This window comes from Lepus europaeus, chromosome 12, assembly GCF_033115175.1.
Source record: "Lepus europaeus isolate LE1 chromosome 12, mLepTim1.pri, whole genome shotgun sequence".
Lineage (NCBI taxonomy): Eukaryota > Metazoa > Chordata > Mammalia > Lagomorpha > Leporidae > Lepus > Lepus europaeus.
The window spans coordinates 36,986,330-37,002,531 of NC_084838.1; the positions used below are offsets into that span (position 1 = coordinate 36,986,330).

Genomic DNA, 16,202 nt, shown 5'->3' on the forward strand with positions numbered 1-16,202 from the left:
GGCCCTCACCTGTTTTTAAACAATATAAAGACTGGGGGCCGGTGCTGTGGCATAGTGGGTAAAGCTGCCCCCTGCAGTGGTGGCATCCCGTATGGGCGTCAGAGTCCCGGCTGCTCCACTTCCTATCCACTCTCTGCTATGCCTGGGAAAGCAGTGGGAGATGGCCCAAGTGCTTAGTTTCCTGCACCCATGTGGGAGACCTGGAAGAAACTCCTGGCTCCTGGCTTTGGATCGGCACAGCTCCAGCTGTTGCTGCCATCTGAGGAGTGAACCAGTGAATGGAAGACCTCTTTCTCTCTCTCTGCCTCTAACTGCCTTCAAGTAAAAATAAGTAAATCTTAGAAAATCAGTCTTTGGATTTTTTTTTTTTTTTTTTTTAAGTGATCATGACTCCTGAGGGATTGAACAGTGAAGATGAAGGGGCAGCAGAGAAATACCTTTTGCTTCTTTTTGAATTCATTAGTAGTTTAACTAGCAAGTTAACTCATCCAAACGGCAAGAGCAACTATAGGACACAAGGAAATATGAAATTTGTGTAATAAGAGGTAGGCTATTTTATCTAAAATGCTGTCATAATGCAACATTTCTGGCTATTTTCAAGTTAGATTTTTATCAACACTTTTTGTTTTCAGTTTGATTGCTTACAAATATACAGTCGTCCCCTCATCTGGGGACATATTTCAAGATTCCAAGGGATGCTTTATACCACAGAAAATACTGAAACCTGTATATGCTGTATATACCTACCTATGATATGGCTGAATTTAGAAATAAGACACAGGAAGATATTAACAACAATAAAGTGGAATGTTTGCTATAATAAAGTGATTAAAACATGAATTATTTATTTCCAGGATTTACCAATTATCTTGACCCCAATTAACTGTGGATAAGGGAGGACTACTGTATGCAAAGAACCTAGTTTGTAGAAGTCTAAGAAGGATACAGGGCTATTAATACAAATCCTCCAGTAGGATCCTTGCCCATACTCAAAACAAGGGAGTACAGGGCAAGAGCCCCAAGAGGAGACAAAGGAGAGCCAGGTCAGGAAAGACTGATCCTTACAAAGCTGTTGACAGCTCATTACTGAGCCAGGAGAAAAATCAGCATGATCAGAGGCAGCCGGGGAAATGCATACAATTTTATGATGCCAATTTAGTGAAAATTCAATTCTTGACATAACAATAAACAGTCTTTCAGTCTTTGACAGAGACAGGTGAATCAACACATACACAGCCATATAGTTTTAGGGCTAATTGTTATGTAAACTTTTTACTTAAAATATATTCGGGCACTTTCGGTGAGCTAGGCACTATAGGAGATACAAAAGAGCACAAACTGTGGTCCCTGTCGTTAGTAGGTTATATCCTAGGAAGACCCAAGACGTCAAGTAAAGGTGAGTGTGTGCACTGCCACCCTCTGCCCTGTTTCTTGGTGAGGAGGCTGCTAGGCTGCCCATCATTCCACCGAACTGCGCAGCACGTAGCCTTTTCCTGAAGAGACGCCTTTCTTCAGTGCTTCGGGCCAGCTGTGAGTCTCAAAGTAAGTGGCCAGGACATCAAATACTGTTAGAGAGAAACAGAAAACACAGTAACCAAATAATCAAAACCAGTGAATGACTAACGAGGAAATGCATGTTCTGGAATATTTCATTCAACAAGTCTACTGTGCACCACACACAGCAGTAGGTTGTGAGGGGACACAAGTGAAGACAACTACTTGTTTGCAAGGACCTCAGTCTACACTGAGAGAAACAGGCCTATGATAGATATTGCTACAACCCAGAATAAAACAAAGAAGGGGCCCAGATGACCTGGGAGTGGGAGGGAAGCTGGCCAAGATGCTGCTAACCTGAATGTCAAAGAACAAATAGGAAATCACTGGTCAAGTAGGGGCTGAAAGCAGGACATTGTGGGCCAAGTGGACAACTGGAACCATCTCTGCCATAACTGAGCACCAGGGAGAAAATGAAGAATGCCACTCGATGTCCAGCACAGACGCCACAAGGTGTTGCAGTAAAGTTCAAGCACCTGAGTCACTGGAGACTGCTTCAAGGGCCATTTAACTGTAAACACTGCAAAGATGCAGCGCCACAACGCACGCACGCGGTGTGGGCCACGGGAGAAGTACCTTGGTTGATGGCCAGTATCTCTGAATGATAGTTTTTCCCATTCTGGCATCTGACCATGTACTCCTGGATTGGCAAGCGGGCTGTCTTGACAGAGTGTTCCCAAGCCTTTTGAAATGTTACTTTCTGTAATCACAGTTAAATATTTTTATCACAAAATGTATGCAAGTTTATTCTCAACTCCATACAAATTGTGGGAATTCTATTTACAATTTCCATCTCTACTTATATAATTAAAGGATAAACTTTTTTTTTTTTTTTTTTTGACAGGCAGAGTGGATAGTGAGAGAGAGAAGGACAGAGAGAAAGGTCCTCCTTTTTGCCCTTGGTTCACCCTCCTATGGCCGTTTGCAGCTGGCGCATTGCACTGATCTGAAGCCAGGAGCTTCTCCTGGTCTCCCATGCAGGTGCAGGGCCCAAGCACTTGGGCCATCCTCCACTGCCTTCCCGGGCCATAGCAGAGAGCTGGCCTGGAAGAGGGGCAACTGGGATAGAATCCGGCGCCCCGACCGGGACTAGAACCCGGTGTGCCGGCGCCACAAGGCAGAGGATTAGCCTGTTGAGCCATGGCGCCGGCCAGGATAAACATTTAACATAAGTAAGCTTGCATAAGATGATGACCATCGGACTGCTTCATTTTAATGGTACATTTTTGCCTTTGTAATCTGTAGGTTGATATGTAAATAGCTGGTCCTTCTTTCATTCAGTCAACTGCCTGAATCAGTATTACACTGGGAGTTACAAAATTAAGATTTTTTAAATTCTATTATGCATTCTTTATTTATTAGATGATATTCTTCTGTAAGAGATCTCTTGACTATTTTTTATATTTTTCAGTATGGAGTCATGGAACACCAATATTTTAAAATTAAATGCAATTAAGCTATCACCTGTGCTAAAAAGTATACGTATATAAAAATATATCCACATATATGAAAGATATCCATGTAAAATAAGTATACAAAACATTTATGTGTGATCACAGACTACATTGAGGAAGATACACAAGAAAAAAAATTTTTTTAAAGATTTATTTATTTGAAAGAGTTACACAGAGAGAGGTCTTCCATCCGATGGTTCACCCCTCAATTGGCCGCATTGGCCGGAGCTGCACTGATCCGAAGCCAGGAGCTAGGAGCTTCTTCTGGGTCTCCCACAAGGGTGCAGGGGCCCAAGGACTTGGGCCATCTTCTGCTGCTTTCCCAGGCCATAGCAGAGGGCTGGATAGGAAGTGGAGTAGCTGGGACTAGAACTGTCACCCATATGGGATGCCAGCACTGCAGGTCAGGGCGTTAACCCGCTGCACCACAGCACCAGCCCCAATACAAGAAAATTTAACAGTGGTTGTCTTGAGAAGGGAAGCCTCATTTCTCACTCTACTCTTTGTACATTTTTTTTTATTTTTTTATTTTTGACAGGCCGAGTGGACAGTGAGAGAGAGACAGAGAGAAAGGTCTTCCTTTTGCCGTTGGTTCACCCTCCAATGGCCGCCACGGTAGCGCGCTGCGGCCGGCGCACCGCGCTATTCCGATGGCAGGAGCCAGGTGCTTCTCCTGGTCTCCCATGGGGTGCAGAGCCCAAACACTTGGGCCATCCTCCACTGCACTCCCTGGCCACAGCAGAGAGCTGGCCTGGAAGAGGGGCAACCGGGACAGGATCGGTGCCCCGACCGGGACTAGAACCCGGTGTGCCGGCGCCGCAAGGCGGAGGATTAGCCTGTTGAGCCACGGCGCCGGCCTACTCTTTGTACATTTTAACTATTATATCATTCCTTTTTTTTTTTTTTTTGACAGGCAGAGTGTATAGTGAGAGAGAGAGAGAAAGGTCTTCCTTTTTGCCGTTGGTTCACCCTCCAATGGCCGCTGCGGCCGGCGCACCGTGCTGATCTGAAGCCAGGAGCCAGGTGCTTCTCCTGGTCTCCCATGTGGGTGCAGGGCCCAAGGACTTGGGCCATCCTCCACTGCACTCCCGGGCCACAGCAGAGAGCTGGCCCGGAAGAGGGGCAACCGGGACAGGATCGGTGCCCCGACCGGGACTAGAACCTGGTGTGCCGGCGCCGCAAGGCGGAGGATTAGCCTAGTGAGCCACGGCGCCAGCTTATTATATCATTATTTAACATACATATTATCTATGCAATATATGTTAGTAAATATAAACAAAGGAAATTAGCAACTATTTTTATAATAGAAACACGTTTCAAAACTCTGGTGATGCTCCAATTATTCCACTAAAACTCCCATTCAACAAAAGACATTTGGACAATCATATTAAGGATTAAGTGTGAAATTCTGGGATAAGATTTATGGCAGGAGATCAGCACTGTGGGCAGTGGGTTAAGCCACTGCCGGTGACACCAGCATCCCATATGAGCTGCTCCACTGCTGATCTAGTTCCCTGCTAATGCACCTGGGAGGGCAGCAGGGGATGGCCTGGTGCATGGGCCCCTGCCACCCACGTGGGAGACCCACATAGGGTTCCAAGCTCTAGCTTCAGCCTGATCCAGCCCCAGTGGTTGCTGCCATTTTGGGGAGTGAACCAGTGATGGAAGATCTTTCTATCTCACACTCTATCTGTAACTCTGCCTTTCAAATAAATAAATAAATCTTTAAAAAACAAATCAAAACAAACAAAAAACAAGCTTTCAATCAGAAGGGAAGGTGGTTTGGGAAGGAGCAAACTACTCTCACAAAGATTAAACCGAATGCTGAGCCAGTGCTCACCTGGTCAAGATCAGTGTTATGCCCTGTAAAACTGAAGAGAACAAAAGCAGCTAGGGCCAGCCCTGTGGCACAGCAAGTTAAAGCCCTGGCCTACAATGCCAACATTCCATATGGGTGTTGGTTGGGAGTCCCGGCTGCTCCACTTCTTATCCAGCTCCCTGCTAATGTGCCCAGGAAAGCAGCAGAGGATGGCCTAGTCCTTGGACCCCTGCACTCATGTGGGAGACCCCCAGGAGGCTTAAGGCTCCTGCCTCCTGGCTTTGGATTGGCTCAGCTCCAGCCCTTGTGGCCATTCAGGGAGTGAACCAGTGAATGGAAGACCTCTGTCTCTACCTCTCTCTGTAATTCTTTCAAATAAATAAATATATTAAACACAATGTATAGCAATTAACCAAAAATTATTTTTTAAAAAAAAGGCAGCTCAACAGGTCTTTTTATGTAATTATCAAACACAACTCATTCCAGTTCCTGACTGGATTCAGGCTCAGGACTGGGGCCAGTGTGAAAAGAGGTCACGTCACAGCCTGGGGCCAACCCAGGGAGACGAGGCTTGCTCCTCCTATTCCCTCAGTGCTCAGGCCCACTGGGTAAGATTACGACAGAGCAAGAACCTCTAAAAGTGAACACTGCTTTTTAAAATGCAGATGTTGAAGTCAACATGAATACTGACCTTCTGAATACTTTCATCCACAAGTCCACCAAGGATGTAAACTTTGTTTAGAGCAACATCTTCAAGAGCTAATGAAACAATAAAAGTCAGAGATCAAAACTGTTTGTTAATTACTAAACTCAAAGAAAGCAAAAGGAAATAATTAACAGTACAAGCAGAAATTTAATGAAAGAGAAAAAAAGCAGTAACTTGCTCAAGAAAACCAAAGGCCAATAAACAGTCAAGTTATTGGTATTTTTTAATCAAAAAGGTAGTAGACCCAAGGTAGTAGATTTAGAAAGGAAACAAAATTAAAAGAGAAAATAATACTATGAATAGCTTAATAACAGTAAACTTAAAAATTATGTGAAATGGATGATTTTCTAAAACAAGCAATACCTTAGCATTGATCCAAGAAGGACCAATGGGGGCAGCTGAGCAGGGAACCTGGGAAGGGCTGCCTGGCAGCACATAACGCCTAGCGAGGGTGGAAACCCTACATCTGTGTTGCTGTGTGCACAGGGCTGAACACACACAGAGAATCCAGCGAGGGATCTGCTCATCAGAGGAGAGCAGTTTATGTTCAATCTTTGACTGGCTTTGATAAATTCTGCTATGGGGAACAACGGAACAGATCACTACATGAATCCACGCAGTGAAGCACATACCGTGTTCTGAGTCAGGAGTCAGGTACACAAGGGTTTCCAGAGGAAATAAGTTAAAGCAGTCTTCTTCTGTGATATCTAGCTGAAAAACACAAAGGATCCAAGTGGGAAGCTGGTTAAAAGACAGCCACATTCAGTAACTAGCCACTGGACATCTAGTTTCTTATCGTCCGTGGCCCCAGGTGCATCAGGGAGCTGCACTCCTGACAGTGTTCGGTCAGGCAGGGGAAGTAGAAAGGCACAAACATTTAAACTATGAAATGAGACAGAAAGTGATACAGGGCACCCATAGAGGTACAGGGAACAGAACTAAAGCCAGGGAAGACCTGTGGGTGAAGGAAAGGCAGGAGCTGAACTCCTGAGAGGAAGTCAGGTTGATACAGATGAAAGGAGAACCATTCAAAGCAGACGATCACCTAAGAAAAGCAGGAAGACAGCAAAGCAAGGGATGACATTATCTGTGAAATCATAAAAAAGTGCAGTGGGTAGGGCTCAGTGCTGTGGCGCAGATTAATCCTCTGCCTGCCACACCAGCATCTCATATGGATGCCGGTTCTAGTCCCAGCTGTTCTCCAATCCAGCTCTCTGCTATGGCCTGCGAAGGCAGTAGAAGATGGCCCAAGTCCTTAGGACCCTGCATCTGCATGGGAGAACCGAAAGAAGCCCCTAGCTCCCAGCTTCAGCCGCTGCGTCCATTTAGGGAATGAACCAACGGATGCAAGAGCTTTCTCTCTGTCTTTCCTTCTGTCTATAACTCTGTCAAATAAATAAATTTAAAAAAAAATAAAGTGCAGTGGATGAGTGTTTGCCACAGTGGGTAAGATGCCACTTGAGATGCCAGCACCCCATAGAGGAGTGCCTGGGTTCCAGTCCCAGATCGACTCCTGATCGAGCTCTTCTAATGCACACCCTGGGAGGCAGCAAGTGATGGCTCCAGTATCCGGGTCCCTGCAATCCACGTGGGAGATCCGAGACCGAGATTCTGGCTCCTGACTTCAGCCAGGCCCAGCCTTGGCTGTTGCAGGCACATGGGGCGTCAATTAGCAGATCAGAGAGCTCTGCCTTTAAAAGACAGACATAAAGGTGGATATGAGTGCACTTCAGGCGAGATTGTTAAGACAGTAATATCAACACTGGCTGTGTAGCACCACAAAGTACACCCTTCACACTTCTCGCCTAGAGAAGGCCGCCACTGCGCAGCCTCAGCTACACAAAGCAAACCCATGAGGGCGTTCTTAATGACAGTTCTTAGAGGGTGGTCTGGATTCTCATGTGTCTATACTACATTACGACATTCTTGGGAGAGTTGAAAAGCATCCTAGTACTTCCTAAAACTCACTTTAAATCCACACTACTTTTTTTTTCTTAAAAGCAAAAAACAGAAATATCTAGTGAATTTACTCAAGTGAAGAAAGTTTAAATGATACAGAAATGAAAAATATTAGAAATATATACACAATAAAAAGTGAATATAAATTAGCTAATTTCATGGACATTTCCAGTTAAACACTCATACAAACACATATTCAACTTTTTCTTTATATAGCGATAATACATGGCACAATGATTCTGGCAAAAAAAAAATAAAAGATACCAAAAATATTCTCAAGGTTTAAAAATTGTGTGGAATATATCTGAACAATAACATTCTATGTGAATGTAAACCCCCGATGTAATGCCCAGAATTTTATATTGCCAGAAGCATGGTTGGCTTAAATTTTTTAAAACAGATATTGGTATCATCATATATTGGCTTAGTAATAATTAAGGCATTTTGCATACACAGCATCTCAATGTGAACAAAAAATTTTTAATAATTTACTTTGATGTTTTCACATTCAAAGTCTTTCAACAAAAGAAAATATCTGGTCGGCGCCGTGGCTTAACAGGCTAATCCTCTACCTTGCGGCACCAGCACACCGGGTTCTAGTCCCGGTCGGGGCGCCAGATTCTGTCCCGGTTGCCCCTCTTCCAGGCCAGCTCTCTGCTATGGCCCGGGAAGGCAGTGGAGGATGGCCCAAGTCTTTGGGCCCTGCACCCGCATGGGAGACCGGGAGAAGCAGCTGGCTCCTGGCTTCGGATCAGCGCAATGCGCCGGCCGCAGCGGCCATTGGAGGGTGAACCAACGGCAAAAAGGAAGACCTTTCTCTCTCTCTCTCTCACTATCCACTCTGCCTGTCAAAAAAAAAAAAAAAAAAAAAAAAATCTGCACACACTTAAGTGTTTTTTTTTTAATAAAACACAATCTTAAAAAAATCATGATTGGTTTTTTTTTTTTTTTTTAAGATTTATTTATTTGAAACACAGAGTTACAGAGAGAGGTGAAGACAGAGAGAGAGGTCTTTCATCTGCTGGTTCACTCCCCAGATGGTCACAACAGCTGGAGCTGTGCTGATCCGAAGCCAGGAGCTTCCTCCAGGTCTCCCACATGGGTGCAGGGGCCCAAGAACTTGGGCCATCTTCTGCTGCTTTCCCAGTCCATAGCAGAGAACTAGATCAGAAGAGGAGCAGCCAGGACTCAAACTGGCACCCATATGGGATGCTGGAGCTTCCAGCCAGGGCTTTAATCCGCTGCGCCAGTGTCAGCCCCATGATTGGTCTTTGTAGTTTCTAGTAATAAGTTTTGTCTTACTTTTGCAGAGTACAAATTATATTCTTATGCATGACTGTATTAAGACCCAGTAGTTCTTAAACAATGTTATTAAATAACCACATGGATCCCAGATGCAGCAAAGGTGAACAATCTTCATAGTGCCCTTTCACCTTACTGAAGTTGAAGCTGCTCCTTTTGGATACTACTCCACATCAATGTGAAGTAGATTGTTAGGGTTTAATTAGCGGTTTCATTATATGGCTTTTTAAAAGAAAAAATGATTTTGATTTCTTCCACAGTTCAGTTCTCAGGAAAGACCTATTTTTAGAAATCTTATAGTGCCAAGATATCTCAAATAACCAAATGCTGTTTAGTAGTAGAAAAAAAACTCTCAATGCAACTGCAATAAATAAGCATTTATATCCTTAGCTATATTACCAGTATATCCTGGCAGTAAGTAAGATGGTATTCCTATTCCCACAATCCACTTCATTGTTGTTTTAAAATCTGAATATTTCTGTCATTTCTGATTTGATTTGGATGACAGCTCTGACCACCACCTTTTTAGGACTGCTTGAAGCCCGTTTACACGACCTATTACATATTCTTCCAATCTGCTTTTAAGTAATGACTTTATTAGAGGCAACAAGTCCACACGGCAGCCAAGGGAGATCTAGTAAACTGTGGCAAACTGCCTGTGGTGAGCACAGACAGGCAATCCACACCTCCAAGATCTTCTATCCTCAGCAGCTAGGCTACAAGTTCACTTATGCTCCTCTTTCTCCCGAAAGTTGAAGCTACGTTCAATCGCAAACTCCTGCTGAATAAAACTTGGGTCACTGCTGCTTGGTCCTGAGAAACCTCAGGGAAAAACCCACTAGATTTTGATGATGGGCTTTCTGTCTGTGAAGAGCCAGGGTCACTGGAATTAACCAAATATGTGCGACTATCATGGTGTAAGTTTTCAGGCAGGCAACCTGCACAAGCCAGTTCATTTTCTTTATTTGCCATACCATAGCCCTCACTGCTAGGGGACTGTTTTTATTTGTAACAAGGATTTGAAAAGGGGTGATGAACTTTCTTTCTGCAATAGATCACCTTATATAGTTTATGTGCAGTTTTCACAGTTTGTCCAACTGTTCTATTTATGTAAGCAGCCACCTGGGAGATTTTTTAACCTCCTTCATATTCTTATTGGTGAAATTAGAGATCTTTTTTCTAGGAAGATCAGTAGAATGATCCTCAATATTATTACAAAGTTCCATTTTTTAACACTGTGGGTTTCAAATGCCACAGTCTCTTATATACCTGCGCTCACGGTACCACAGTGCCTCAGCCCTGCCCAGGAGCTGACGAACTGTGCCCAGCAGCCTAGCATGTCCCTCGGTTCCCCCACCAGCCACATTACTTTTGTTTGGTTTTAAACTATTTGAGAAGCAGAGACAGAGAGTAAGTGTGCGCACTTGCGCGTGCGCGTTTGTGTGTGTGTGTATGTGTGTGTGTGTATGTGTATGTGTGTTTTCCCATCTGCTGGTTCACTTCCCAAATGCTTGCAACAACCAGGGCTGTGCCAGGACAAAGCCAGGAGCCAAGGACTCCAACCAGGTCTCCACATGGGTGACAGGGACCCAGTATCTTTGGCCATCACCTGCTGCTGGGGAGCACATCAGCAGGAAGCTGGGACTGGTAGCAGGGCTGAGACCCAAACCTAGTTATTCATATGTGGACAGGGCATCTCAGGTGCCAGGCCCAGTACCTGCCCCTAAATTCACATTACTTCCTAAAGCATTCCTCCACTTCCTCCATAACGAACTCTGCATTACCAAGAACAAGAAAGGAGTCATGGGGGCCAGCGCTGTGGCGAGGCAGGTGGGGCTGCCGCCTGCAGTGCCGGAATCCCATATGGGCGCTGGTTCGAGTCCCAGCTGCTCCACTTCCGATCCAATTCTCTGCTATGGACTGGGAAATAAGTTGAAGATGGCCCACGTCCTTGGGCCCCTGCACCCTCATGGGAGACCTGGAGGAAGCTCCTGGCTCCTGGCTTTGGATCAGTGCAGCTCTGGCCATTGTGTACAATCGGGGAGTGGACCAACAGATAGAAGACCTCTCTCTCTTTCTCCGCCTCTTCTCTCTCTGTGTAACTCTAACTTTCAAATAAATAAATAAATCTTTAAAAAAAAAAAAAAAAGGAGTCACGGCACTTTCCAGAAATACTTCTAGAGTATACAATCTAGCATTCAATATACAGGACACAAATTACAGTCCTAGATCCTGGGAATATCAGTTTGTCAATATAGTTGAAGGATGAGAAGATTTTTTTTTTTTTTTTTTTGACAGGCAAAGTGGACAGTGAGAGAGAGAGACAAAGAGAAAGGTCTTCCTTTTTGCCGCTGGTTCACCCTCCAATGGCCGCCGCAGCTGGCGCGCTGCGGCCGGCGCACCGGGCTGATCCGATGGCAGGGGCCAGGTGCTTCTCCTGGTCTCCCATGGGGTGCAGGGCCCAAGCACTTGGGCCATCCTCCACTGCACTCCCTGGCCACAGCAGAGAGCTGGCCTGGAAGAGGAGCAACAGGGATAGAATCGGTGCCCCGACCGGGACTAGAACCCGGTGTGCCGGTGCCGCAAGGCGGAGGATTAGCCTGTTGAGCCGCGGCGCCGGCCGGATGAGAAGATTTTTTAAATGAAAGAATGGAGAAGGTATGAATTCTTCTTTTAGATTTCAACATTGAAAACATGTAATTAACACATACATAAAATTACAGTGTCATTCACTATCTACAGGGGATTGGGTTCCAGGACCTCCAATGATACTCCAATCCAAAGATGCTTAAGTCCTTACATAAAATGCCATAGTATTTGCATATAAACTATGCACATCTCTTAGCATTCTTGATTATTTATAATACTTAATACACTGTGAATACTATGTAAATAATTGTCATAGTGTACTGTTTAAGGGGTAATGACCAAAAAAAAAATCTACATTTTTTCAGTACAGATGTAACTGTTTTCCTGAATCTTTTCAATCCTTGGTTGAGTGACTGCAGATACAGAACCTATGAATTCAGAGAGGCTGACTATACATCAAAATATGAAAAAGCGAAAACACAAACTTTTATCATTACAATACAATCAGTTTTCAGATATTGTAGTTCAAATAATTTGCATAAAGGGACTTACCAAGTAACTGGAAAATCCATCATTCATCCTCAAACACTCTTCATAGAGGGGGCTGTCTGTTGTGAACCCAGTGAGGTAGATCCAAAATGGCCTGTCAGCCTTCTTGTTTGAACCGTACAACCTTCGGATCTGCCCAGCCAGTCTACTCAGTTCCTTCAAAGAAATAAGGACAACCAGGTGGAAACAAGCCAACTCCCTAAATTCATTACCAACAAAAGCTATGAACATAGCAAGTCCACTGAATGCTACTCTAGAAAATGTCATGAACTAGGATGGCCTCTTTTATTCCAGGAGTGAGCACACGTATGTGTGAGTGTGTTACAACCTATGATGTCACAACTTATGGATGAAAGTTCAGATAAAAATGTTAGCTAAGAAATAGTGAGTGCGAGTTAGTGGGAAAGCAGAATTCTTTGTCCTGAGGGCCCTATTGTTATACATTTAATATAGATAAAATTACTTCAGCTTTTACTAAAATCATACCATGTGATGGTGACTATTTGAGTTATTAAAAAGAGATCAGATAACTAGAAATTTTTATACTTCAATAAACTTAGCACCTCCTCCCTAACTCCAACAGATGCCACAGGGGTTGGAAATTTTAACTTCCCATGCTGATTCAGACATCACTCTTACAGAAAGGCAGCTTCACAATCTAGCCCTATTTATTCAACAGAGAAGAAAATGCTGCTGGAGGCAGGCGTTTGACCTAGCAGTAAAGACACCGGCTGTGATGTCTACACCCCTATTGAAGTGACTAGTTTCCGGACATGGCTCTGCTTCTGCTTCCGACTTCCTGCTCATGTGCGCTTTGGGAGGCAGCAGGTGGTGACTGAAGTAGCTGCGTTCCTGCCATTCATGTGAGAAACCTGGACTGAGTACTTAGCTCCCAGCTTCAGCATGGTCCAGCCCTGGTCATTGCAAGCATGTGAGGAGTAAGCCAGTAAATGAGAGTTCTTCCTGAATCTAGACTTGATTTAATCTGATATCTAAGTTAATATAAACAGTAGAGACTTTTGGTTTACCTTTTTGGAGAACTATAATTAAATTCCATGTTAAGGACCTACAGTTTTCCTAATTTTTCTGAAAAACATGCAAACACTGGGGTGGGTGTTTGGTGCAGAATTCAGATGCCATGTAGGATGCCCACATCCCACACAGGAGTGCCTGGGGTCCCGGATCCACTTCCAATTCCAGTTTCCTGCTAATGCATATCCTGGGAGGCAGTAGCTCAAGTATCCAGGTCCCTGCCACCTCTACAGGAGACCTATACTGAGTCCGGGCTTCTGACTTCAGCCTGGCCCATAAATAGCTGTTGTGGACATTTGGGGAGTGAACCAGCAGATGGAAGATCTTTCTCTGTCTCTCTCACTCTACCTTTCAAATAAAAATAAAGATCATAATTAAAATTATTAAAATGGTGATCTCCCAACAACATGCTACCCAACAGATATTCCTCTCCCCAGTAGAAGGCCAAAGAACTGGTGTGTAGAGAAATGAACCTGAAAGACTCACTTCAGACTGGGGACAGCACGAACAGAGAGGCTAAGGGATCAAAACGGATGACAAGGTAAAAATATGCAAGCTAACCGGGGGATGCACCTCTTCTTCCAGATTCTTTACAGTAACCATTTGGAATCTAGTAGGCCAGTGTAGAAAGCCAAACACTGGGTTTATTACAAATCGGACGCTGAAGCTGCTCATATTCTTCCTGACAAATGCACCCTTCTGGGCCTCCCTCATCAGAGCAGGAATTCCAGGCTTAGCGAATGCTCTACCTTCTTTGACATATGGTGGCTCATACTCAAATCAATACACAGTCTTGGTCCTGAGTGTTTGGCTTCCAAAAGCTTCTCTTTGGTTAAGGCTTTCAGAAAACGCTTGCTGTGCTGGGGGCAGACGCCTAGAGCAAAAATATCAGGAAGGAAGAAAAGTGGGAAAACAGAGGAACAATCTTCCACAGAAACAAATCTCCCTGGCCAGCTGCATAGTTTTTGTATAGGAAGAGAAACCTGAGGCTCACGCACGATATTCGTTCATTAGATTCATGCATGGCAGAGTGGTAAGGAGTATAGGCTCTGGTGCACACAGGCGGGTTAAATGCAAGTTTAGTTTGTTCACTTATTAGCTGATTCATCTTGGGCATATTACTTAATTTCTCTGAGCCTCTATGTTTTCACCTATAAAACAGGGATGACAATAGTACCAACATCCTAGAATGTACAACTCTTAGAACTGAACTTAGCACACAGCTCTGAACAAATGTTAATGGTTTCTGGTATCATTCCTTCTAATTTCAAGCTCACAACCTCATATTCACTAGATAGCTTGTATCTGAAAAGCAGCCTTTGGAATGCAGACATTTTGTCACAGTGGGTTAAGCAACTGCTTGGGATACCCGCATCCCTTATTGGAGTGCCAGTTCAAGTCTCAACTACTCTGCTTCAATCCAACTTCCTGGTAGTGACCTGGGAGGCAGAAGATGATGGTTCAAGTGTTTGGGCCCCTGATACCTAGTTTATAGAGATTCAGATGGAGTTCTGGGCTCCTCTTATTTCAGCCTGGCCAAGCACCAGTTATTGAGGGCATTTGAGGAGTGAACTAGTGAATGGAAAATCTGTTTCTTACTCGCTCTCTTTCTCTTTCTGTTTCTCTCCTTTTCAAGTAGATGAAAATAAACATTTAATGAATAAACATTTTTAGGGATTTATTTATTTGAAAGGCAGAGTGAGAGAGACAGAAACAGAGAGCTCTTCTATGCGCTGGTTCACTCCTTAAATGCCCCCAGCAGCCAGGGCTGGGTCAGACTGAAGCCAAGAGCCAGGAACTCCATTTGGGTCTCTCACATGATTGGCAGGAACTTAAGTACTTGTTTCATCATCCCCTGCCTCCCAGGATGTGTAAGCAGAAAACTGGATCAGAAATGGAGAAGCCACGACTCAAACCAGCACTCTGACATGGGATGTGGGCATCCCAATGGTGGTTTAACTGGCTGTGCCACAAAACCTGACCCAAATTTCTTTGATACTATGAACCCAAAAAATAGGACAACAAGCTCCACCTTACAGATATTTGTCCATTTAAATAAAATTCCTATTTGCCTAAGAATATGCAGACACCAGTTTGCTAAACAACAAATATGATTCCATGAGTAATCTATTACCTGGATTTTCAGCACGATTTGCTTTTCTTCTTTCTTTTTCTTGCTTTCTTTTACTCTTCTTTGCTGCAACTATCTTTTCCCAATGTCTCTGTTTCCTTTGGACATTTTTCTTATGTTATCCAGAAAACAAAATTGTTTGAGAACTTCATAAGCACCAAAAAGGAAAATGAATATTAGAAACAATTACTTTTAATTTTTTCACTTACATGTAAAGTTAGGTGAGAAAAAGGATATCATTAAAAACTCTCTACTTAAGAGAAAATAGAGCCCCAGAAAGAGATGTGACCCACCCAGAGACACAGTAAGTTAATCAGGAACGGGGCCAATAGCAGAGTGTAGACTCCTGACCCCTCTGATGTGAATTACAAGCTCCTTTTGAACTTTATTTACTTTTTCCTATGACTCAAATGGAACTGAAATTTTAAACCAATTACCAGGAAGTTAATTCATCACTCAGAATACACAAGACTCACTCCTAGCCTCTTTTTTCCATGATCAGGATCTACCCCGACAACAGGGTGCTCCAGGACATCCCATCATTCAAGGCTCTTGGCCAAGCCACTGACTGCACTCACCGAGCACCATGGTGCAGTGCCTGCGGGTGAGGTCTCCCCACCACCGCACTCGCATCCCACGTCAATCTGCAGAAGCTGGAAGCTTTCAGAGACGCCATCTTCATCTGTGTCCTCCAGGACGCCTTCCTGCTCCTGCACCACAGCTGACCGTGTCTCCTGGGCACTCCCTTCAGACTTCCACTCCATGCGCTCAGTCCCCGCTCCTTCAGAAAAAGGTGCAATAATTTGTGAGATATTACATTACTGTTTACACAGCCATTTTCCTGTATCCAAAAGACCAATGGTGTTAAAATACTGACCCAAATTTAATGAACTAAGAAAAGCAAGTGTGTCTCCCAGAGAAAGGATTAACACAGAACAGTACCAGCACTTAGTTCAGTACTAAGGGAGCCAAATATTCTCCTTTCAGGACAAGCACAATCAGTGACATCTCTAAGCTATCAATCAAGATCCACTGTTGCAGTGACACAGATAGCCAAGCTACCTATTGTGTTCTCCAAAATGTACTGTATGATTGTACCTCAGCCAG

General features: G+C 44.0%; 1 protein-coding gene and 1 pseudogene across 2 annotated transcripts in view; both read right to left on the reverse strand.

The window, feature by feature from the left end:
* Positions 1 to 810: 810 nt before the first annotated feature.
* The window catches only part of TRMT10B (tRNA methyltransferase 10B), a 33,640-nt gene continuing 18,248 nt past the window's right edge, over positions 811 to 16,202 (reverse strand). Inside the window, exons 2-9 of one of the 2 annotated variants that reach the window (XM_062207931.1) lie at positions 15,674 to 15,876; positions 15,099 to 15,207; positions 13,714 to 13,838; positions 11,936 to 12,088; positions 6,166 to 6,244; positions 5,519 to 5,586; positions 2,131 to 2,254; positions 811 to 1,565 (exon numbers count right to left, since the gene is read on the reverse strand). In XM_062207931.1, coding sequence (XP_062063915.1) covers positions 1,459 to 1,565; positions 2,131 to 2,254; positions 5,519 to 5,586; positions 6,166 to 6,244; positions 11,936 to 12,088; positions 13,714 to 13,838; positions 15,099 to 15,207; positions 15,674 to 15,859 — 951 coding nt within the window. In that variant the 5' untranslated portion in view covers positions 15,860 to 15,876 and the 3' untranslated portion in view covers positions 811 to 1,458. The remainder of the gene's footprint in view (positions 1,566 to 2,130; positions 2,255 to 5,518; positions 5,587 to 6,165; positions 6,245 to 11,935; positions 12,089 to 13,713; positions 13,839 to 15,098; positions 15,208 to 15,673; positions 15,877 to 16,202) is intronic. The other variant, XM_062207932.1, reaches the window with a different exon arrangement.
* On the reverse strand, positions 8,738 to 10,599 carry LOC133771849 (KATNB1-like protein 1; annotated as a pseudogene).